The sequence below is a fragment of the Medicago sativa genome, chromosome 7 (assembly GCF_051527215.1).
Source record: "Medicago sativa cultivar Bolivia chromosome 7, Bolivia_mono, whole genome shotgun sequence".
Lineage (NCBI taxonomy): Eukaryota > Viridiplantae > Streptophyta > Magnoliopsida > Fabales > Fabaceae > Medicago > Medicago sativa.
Genome location: NC_140755.1, coordinates 93,927,085 through 93,934,651, shown reverse-complemented (window position 1 = coordinate 93,934,651; position 7,567 = coordinate 93,927,085). Strand labels below are relative to the sequence as shown.

At 32.9% G+C, this 7,567-nt stretch overlaps 1 protein-coding gene across 2 annotated transcripts; it reads right to left on the bottom strand.

The window, feature by feature from the left end:
- LOC146910489 (syntaxin-71-like) lies at positions 1–3,287 on the bottom strand. 2 transcript variants are annotated; one of them, XM_085727814.1, is made up of 9 exons: positions 2,971–3,287; positions 2,758–2,883; positions 1,742–1,901; positions 1,559–1,644; positions 1,380–1,448; positions 1,254–1,298; positions 1,080–1,142; positions 906–982; positions 1–228 (listed from the first exon to the last, which is right to left on the bottom strand). In XM_085727814.1, exons 1-9 carry the CDS (start codon positions 3,124–3,126, stop codon positions 216–218), a joined length of 795 nt encoding a protein of 264 aa, XP_085583940.1. In that variant the 5' UTR covers positions 3,127–3,287; the 3' UTR covers positions 1–215. The 2 variants fall into 2 exon arrangements, with proteins under 2 accessions (XP_085583940.1, XP_085583941.1); XM_085727815.1 differs by lacking the exon at positions 1–228 and having other exon boundaries at positions 902–982.
- Positions 3,288–7,567: the final 4,280 nt, after the last annotated feature.

Genomic DNA, 7,567 nt, shown 5'->3' with positions numbered 1-7,567 from the left:
TGAGATGCAAGAGCCAGAATAAATCTCGATAAATCCCAGAAAAGAATACCCGCAACTATATGATAATATAACACGTAATAAGGGCATCTATAGTCTGTTCATAAAGGACAGATGGAATCTCTCAAGTGGAAGGAAAAATTCACACCAATATATTTAAAAATTAAAAGAAACACACGTATACCACAAGAATAAATACAATAGTCTTGTATGTCGTATCATTTTAGTACACTGCAACAAAAGCACAGCAAGTCAGAATGATATTTCATATATCTCTTGAAGCAAAAACGAAATATACATGACTGGTAATGGTAAGAATCACCTGAACAAAAAAAATGAAAAAAAAAAGTAATAGTATGCACCATCTAAAACATGCTAGTATGCCACCATAAAGAGACAAAAAGCTACCATTCCAGAAGTTTTAAAACAATGCCTTAAATTGATAATAGCATCCCTATTTCAATTTTCAAGTACAAACAGGACACAATGTTTCAATAAATTTCTTGAAAATTGATTCATACTGTAGTTTTAATTTTAGTATTTAAAAGAGAATACGCGCGAAAGAAACGATAACATGTCAAAAGAATTATAATCCCTCTCATTGAGCCTTTTTATCTGTTTGTAGCCAACCTAGTAAAGACCTCATGCTTTTTTTAAGAAACCACTCACCTAATTTCTCTAACTTCCGGCTACCAAATGAAATTTGACATTTTAAAGTCTTCAAAGGGGGGAAAAAAACAGTTAAACATGGACCTTTATTTTTTCACACTTTAGCATATTAGTCAACACCTACATTTCCAATATTCAAGCAGAAAAGAGAAACATGTGGCAGTTACAGAATAACTGGACTAGAATTTGACAGAGTTTTGGCATATTCTTGAGTTCTACAAGAGATAAAGAAGCCTTACTTGTACAAATAGGCAGCTATTCCCAAAATTATAATCAACAAAACAATATCAATACAAAAGTTTCGACTGGATCGAAGCTGGATGAAAACAAAAGATCATATAAGATTCAACAAGAAATTAACCCCTAAAGCAACCAGAAATTGATGGAAATCTAGGACTGAATGAGTTAATAACCTGGGTAACTGTGTCTTTAAGTCTAACATTGGTATTTTTAAGGTCAGAAGATGCTTTGTCTACCTGTATAAAACAAAAAATAATAGCATTGTGTTAACTTCAGCTTCCTATTTATAGAGTTTTGAGAACTTTCAATTTTGGTGTTTCCAGAGTCTTCAATTTACAGGAATCTACCTTAGTATCAATCTCATCCATCAGTGGAACTTGCCTATCAAATTCCTGCATTTGGCAAACTTAAACATTCAAATAAATATATCACACACGCAAAGGATGGAAGACAAACACAATAGGCAATCTGACCTCGTTCATATCGTGTGCCATGTTTTTCAAAGCATCCAATCCTTCTGCAATCACATCCAAACCTTCATCCTAAAAGATTCATATAATTATATTCGAAATGATGTCCAAGTTAACATTCTACATATAACATCATGCAAAAGATAAAAGCTCTCTGGTTACAACTTCTAAAAGCAACTTGCCTGTTTCATTTTACGCATTTCATACTCCTGCCTAAACTGACTTGATTCTTTGGTTGGTTCAAAGTATCTATCATCGAGTCGGCCATCTGTGATTGAAATAATACACAGAAATAAATAGAAAAAGTCAATTACAAAGCATCACTTTCATGAACTACTATACCTGACTTGGATAATTTCAATTACCTGAATCAAATTTAATTTCAGGATGTGAGGCAGAAGCTCCCCAACCTTCAGTTTGTTTGGGTGCAGCAGGAGTGCCATCCGGGATTGCTTGGATTCTCTCAGGCAATGAAAGAACCAAATCATTACGGGCAGCAAATTCTTGCGACGAAATCCCCTTTACCTGTGAATCCAGAGTGCCAATTAAAGAAATGTATAATAATGTCATTATTTCTAAACACTTGTATTGTATGCCACCATGTTACCAATTGTGCAAGGACAATCAATCAAGCTATTGAGATAATAACACATACAGAAACAACAACAAATCTGCCCCATTCCAAGTCAAAGTAGATTGAACTAAAGATCTTTTCTGATAACATGTTACTAGCTAGATCTATTTAATAGGGTAAATCAGGTGATATTAGCAGCTGCAAGACTATTAACAACTCATAATTACAATTGCATTTCAATAATTTACATAGCATAACTTATGTCAAAATCACAGTGATTTTGCAGGGACAAAAACTGCTTTTGATTGAATTGATTCAGTAAAATCGATTTTGGCTAAATGTGAATTGAAGGTAAAGTGATTTATGTTTGGATACATGCAAGTAAAAGTGAGTTGAACGATAAATTTGAGTGTGAAAATCAATTCTATAATCAAAAGCTACAATGTCTAGCTTCAAGTCAGCGTCAATTCTAGCTGTAAAAACAATTCAAATTGAAAGCAACCAATCATGTCAAAATCAATTATACACCAGCTCTGCTCTGCTCCTTCAAAAGTGGAACCAAACATGGACTAAGACATTATGTCATATGTAAATATAATGAATTCAATTCATCATTACAACCAAAATACCCAGAATTAAAAACACTCAAATGACAGATCTCCCAGAGAATAAATAGACCACTCCCAAATAAAAATGAAACAACACACTAACAGCAAGCAATCAAATGAATGAAGCAAAAGTAAAACAATGATGATCATTTCAAAGGGTAAAAGTAGAAACTACTAACATAGAAAGTAAAGAAGCAACCTTTTTTACGGCCAATCTCTGCAACTTGGGAATATCTTCCAGTAACCTAGCCTTAGTACGACGAATTTCAGCATTGATCGCTATAGTTGAAGCCCTATTTTTCTCCTTTGAAGCAGTTTCTGCTTTCTACATAAAATTCATTCCACATTAAACTAGTAGTAATCAACAATTTCAGAAGAAATTCAAAATAAAGTAAAAAACGAAATTGAAGACCTGAAGTGCAGCCTCGATGTCGGCGTTGACGACGGCGTAGAGTTTGGCGAATGCGTCATCGGCGGAGACATTTGTATCGTTATGTTTAACGACGTCGTATCTGTCGTATTTTTTACAAATGGTATCGACTCGGGTAAGAATTTGGATGACGCTCATGGTGGTGTTGCTGTTACTTTGGGATCAAAATGTGATCCCCTAACGGTAAGAGATGAGTGCGTAGAGCAGAGGTTGATAACGTCGTCGTCGTTGTTACTATCAACATAGAAACATCGTCCAGCCTCATGGAATGAACAACTGTCTACGCTAACAACACCAACAATCTCTCTCTTTTTTCAATTTTTGTTTTTCTAAAAAGTATTCTATGTGCGAGAGCTCACACATTTAAATTTAGAGAACTGAAATGCCGGTTTAGAACCCCGACCCTTGCATATATTATGTATTGTCGCTGTCAATATTGGGGTTTGAACTCCGGTATGTTCGGCCTAACAATTTTGACATTTTTACCAGGTGAGCTAGTGCTTATTGAACCCGGTTATTTTATTTTTCATTTCATTGTCAGTATTTTATTTTCTTTTTTGTGTTATTTATTTTATTTTGAATTTAATTAATATACACTATTAGTAGTGCACGGCTATTTTACCAACGATAAATTGGTCCAAGTTGTAAGGGGTTTGGAATCCTTAAACATGTGGTCATGAATTCGATTTTTTTCTCAATCCGATTAAAAAGAGAAAATCCATTTTACGTGTCCCACAAGATTTTAGACAAATATTATCATATGGTTAAACCGTGGTAGAAACTTTGTATAAATATTATCGTTCTTTGCAGTTAGCATTTATGAGTTCACTGTCATGAAAGCTTGTAAAGTGGACATACACCCTGCTAGAGCTCATATTATTAAAGAAGTGTTATGGAATCCTTCGATTTAAACATGATCAAAGTATTAGTGAAATTTTTAGGAATGCAAATGGTATTTGTGCCAGATGCTTTGCTCAGAACATAAGACCTGGAAATGTTTTATTTGCTGAATTAATTGTATGGTTGGAAACTGATTCACAACTTGTATTATTGGCCTTGAAATCAATATTTGTGGTTTTTTTTAATGTAAGAAACAGATGGCAAAATTGCTTACTTCTAATTAGAAATTGAGATGAGATTCTTGGTTACTCACACATAGGAAAAGGTTTGTGCAGATAGAATTGACAATATAGGAACAGGTTCGGATTGCCTGACTTGTTTATTTCTTTTTGGTTCTTTGGTGGACAAAATTGATTCCGACAAAATTGATTTTGTCAGAATTTAGTTAAATAGAATTGATTTATGTTAGGAATTATAGTTTCAGTCAGAATTCTTTTTTAGGATGAGAATAAATTTTAAGAAGTTAAATCAAATATGTTGGAATTACTGGATTTCACTCTTGAGGCTGCTAAAAAGTGCTTTTAAGGCAACAAGAAGTTGAACCAAACAAAGGCTTAGCCCCATTTTATTGTATGTACTTCTTTCTTTATGTTTGATGAATTTGGGTGATGCTCCTTTCATCCCTTTCGATTCAAAAAAACTACACACTCCAAAGTTATTTGTCATAAACTTCACAGTATCCTTGGTGGAATCAGAGAAAATGCAGAAACTTAAGGAAGAAGAGAGAGAGAGAGAGAGAGAGAGAGAGAGGGAGAGAGAGAGAGGGAGAGAGAGAGAGTCTCTAGATTCATTCAACTGAAAAGAGTTTGTTTACAACATAGCTATAGATAGCTGCATATAATCCTAACTAACTGTAACTGACTATTAGCTAGGATGAGAATCATATAGAGTTAGTACATAGTAAAGTTCTATGGAATGGCGAGATAACTTGATGCGGAAGCTATCTGCTATTACAAGTAATCACACAACTTAACAATTTGATCGTGAAATGTCGCACAACCATGCACTTGCATTGGATTCTCTAACACACCGCACAACACCGGTGTTTTTCCAAGAAGAAAGGCATCCACTTGAATCACAACTCATACCAACTCTATCGCCTTTCTCTTCATTGATCGAGAGAGAGAGAGAGAGAGAGAGAGAGAGAGAGAGAGAGAGAGAGAGAGAGAGAGAGAATCTCTAGATTCATTCAACTGAAAAGAGTTTGTTTACAACATAGCTATATATAACTGCATATAATCCTAACTAATTGTAACTGACTATTAGATAGGATGAGAATCCTATAGAGCTAGTACATAGTAAAGTTTTATGGAATGGCAAGATAACTTGATGCGCAAGCTATCTGTTATTACAAGTAATCACACAGCTTAACAATTTGATCGTGAAATGTCGCACAACCATGCACTTGCATTGGATTCTCTAACACACCGCACAACACCGGTGTTTTTCCAAGAAGAAAGGCATCCACTTGAATCACAACTCATACCAACTCTATCGCCTTTCTCTTCATTGATCGAGAAAAAGAGATCTCAATATATTTAAAGAAAATGTCTTGCTAACCCGTGTTTCAGGGGTAATGGTTAAATAATTTATAAATAGAAAATTTGTCTTGAAAATATAAGTTTTGACTTTTTGATTAAGTAGTATCTACACCATTTTTTATAAAAAGTCGTTTGGTTTGCTTGCTTAATCAATGTCTCAGGGGTACCGTTTAGCATTCTCCTTAAAGAAATTTAAAGAAAAATGTTTTTATGTTTTAGTAAAATTTTAAGAAAAGGTTGTCAACACGTTGTCAACGCACTTTACAATTTTAATTAAAAGAATTAAATCATTTGCCTTTGAAACCTAGCTCAATTGATAACATTAAAACTATTATATTGGACACATTCACCCAAAATCAAAGTAGTTCAAGTTTAAAAGTGTTGCGAGTCGACCTAATTTATTTGTACCAATATATTTTTGACGAGTCATAATCCTCTCCATTTATAAAAATAAATGGAGGATGTCATTTAGAAAGAGATACAAACAAAAAAATAGTAGCGGATTTTGACCCGTATAGACGATACTACTAAACTTCAATGTAGTTTAAGTTAGAAAGTGTTGAGAGTCGACCTGATCTATCTGTACCAGTATGTTTTTGAAGAGTCAGAATCATCTCCATTTATAAAAATAAACGAAGGATGTCATTTAGAAAGAGATACACAATAATTAGGTTGCAGACTTTGTCATTAAGTAGATCCCATCATCATTAATTATTTTTTACATTTAAAAAAAAAAGTGTCTTTATATTCTCAAATGGAAGGAATGTTAAAGGACATAAATGAAGAGGTTTATAATACCACATCAAACTTTAGTCTTTGGTGTGGCGTGCCATAACTAAAATCCATATCAACTATAAGTTTTGACATATAACCTTCACGAAAGAAAGTGATTAACCCGAGTTAGGATCCTTTCCGTTTAACTATTCTCTATTTCTTTTATTTGAAGAGATGGAGACACAAAAAATCTTAAAAATAATTAATAATGGTGGAACTCATTCAATGATAGTATCCGCCACCTATTTTTTGTGTCTATCTCTTTAATAATGACATTCTCTGTTTTATTTATATAAATGAAGAGGATTTCAACACATTAACACAATGGTAAGAGGCAGCCACAAATCATGGCATAGTGGATTGGGGGCAACTGTTCCCACTACTCGTCCGGTTATATTTGTTAGGTCTTTGATATTTTAATAGTTGTCCTCTCTTAAAATAATAGATTGTCCTCATTAAATAGAAATTTATACCTTAAAAAAGAGTTTCGCTCATGAATTTTATAAAATCAAATGCATTTGATATAAAATTTTGAAAAATTTACACCATACTTATTAAATATAAAGACACGTAAAGAACAATTTTAACTTGTAGATGTTGACGAATCTTTAATTTTTCTAATATATAATATAATAGTGATTATAATCTCGAGTATTTTGCTCAATGATAATAATATTATTATTATAATATCATTTTTGCATTCATAATTTTTTTTATAGATATTTATCATATAAAATCGTGCTCCCGCAAATCAACACTTTTGGATCCGTTAGTAGCTAGAGGATAAGGAAAACTAGTCCCGATTCCGAGGAATTGGAATCCGCTCATTTTTATTGCCTAACTAATCACTCCACGTAAGGGGATGATGGAGGTATTGTATCCCCCGAATATTAAAACGTTTGTCTTTTTGAAAGAAAAAAAAGTGGATTGACACAATGGTAAGAGGATAAGGAATAGTGAATTATTTAAGTGATAACACAATTCTCATCATCTAGATATTAAAATAGTAATTGTTCCTAAAACTTAGTTTAATAGACAATATTGAAATTGTTAGCTTGAAAACATTTACCTAGATTCGAACTTAAAAATATTGTAGTTGTGTGTTAGTTTCAATTGTGTTATCACTTGCCCTCAAAAAAAAATAAAATTGTGTTATCACTTCGTTTATGAACAAAAAGAAATCAAAATAGTAATTAAAGACTATTAACAAATAGTCCATCGAGAAATAAAAATAAATGGTTGTTGCTTTTAGCATTATTTAACAATAGTCCAAAATAAGTGATGGTCTAATTGATGTTTCTTTTAAGTTGATGATAAAGAATTGAAACATGCATCTTTTGTTGTTTATAAGATGCTTCGTTGAT

What these genes read in the sequence shown, in the direction of transcription:
- LOC146910489 (XM_085727814.1), bottom strand. Translation starts at nt 3,126, where the DNA reads ATGAGCGTCATCCAAATTCTTACCCGAGTCGATACCATTTGTAAAAAA. An exon ending in AGAGATTGGCCGTAAAAAAG is followed by an intron (nt 1,902 to 2,757) that starts GTTGCTTCTTTA and finishes CTGGATTCACAG; the next exon opens with GTAAAGGGGATTTCGTCGCA. An exon ending in TTAAAGACACAGTTACCCAG is followed by an intron (nt 983 to 1,079) that starts GTTATTAACTCA and finishes GTTTTCATCCAG; the next exon opens with CTTCGATCCAGTCGAAACTT.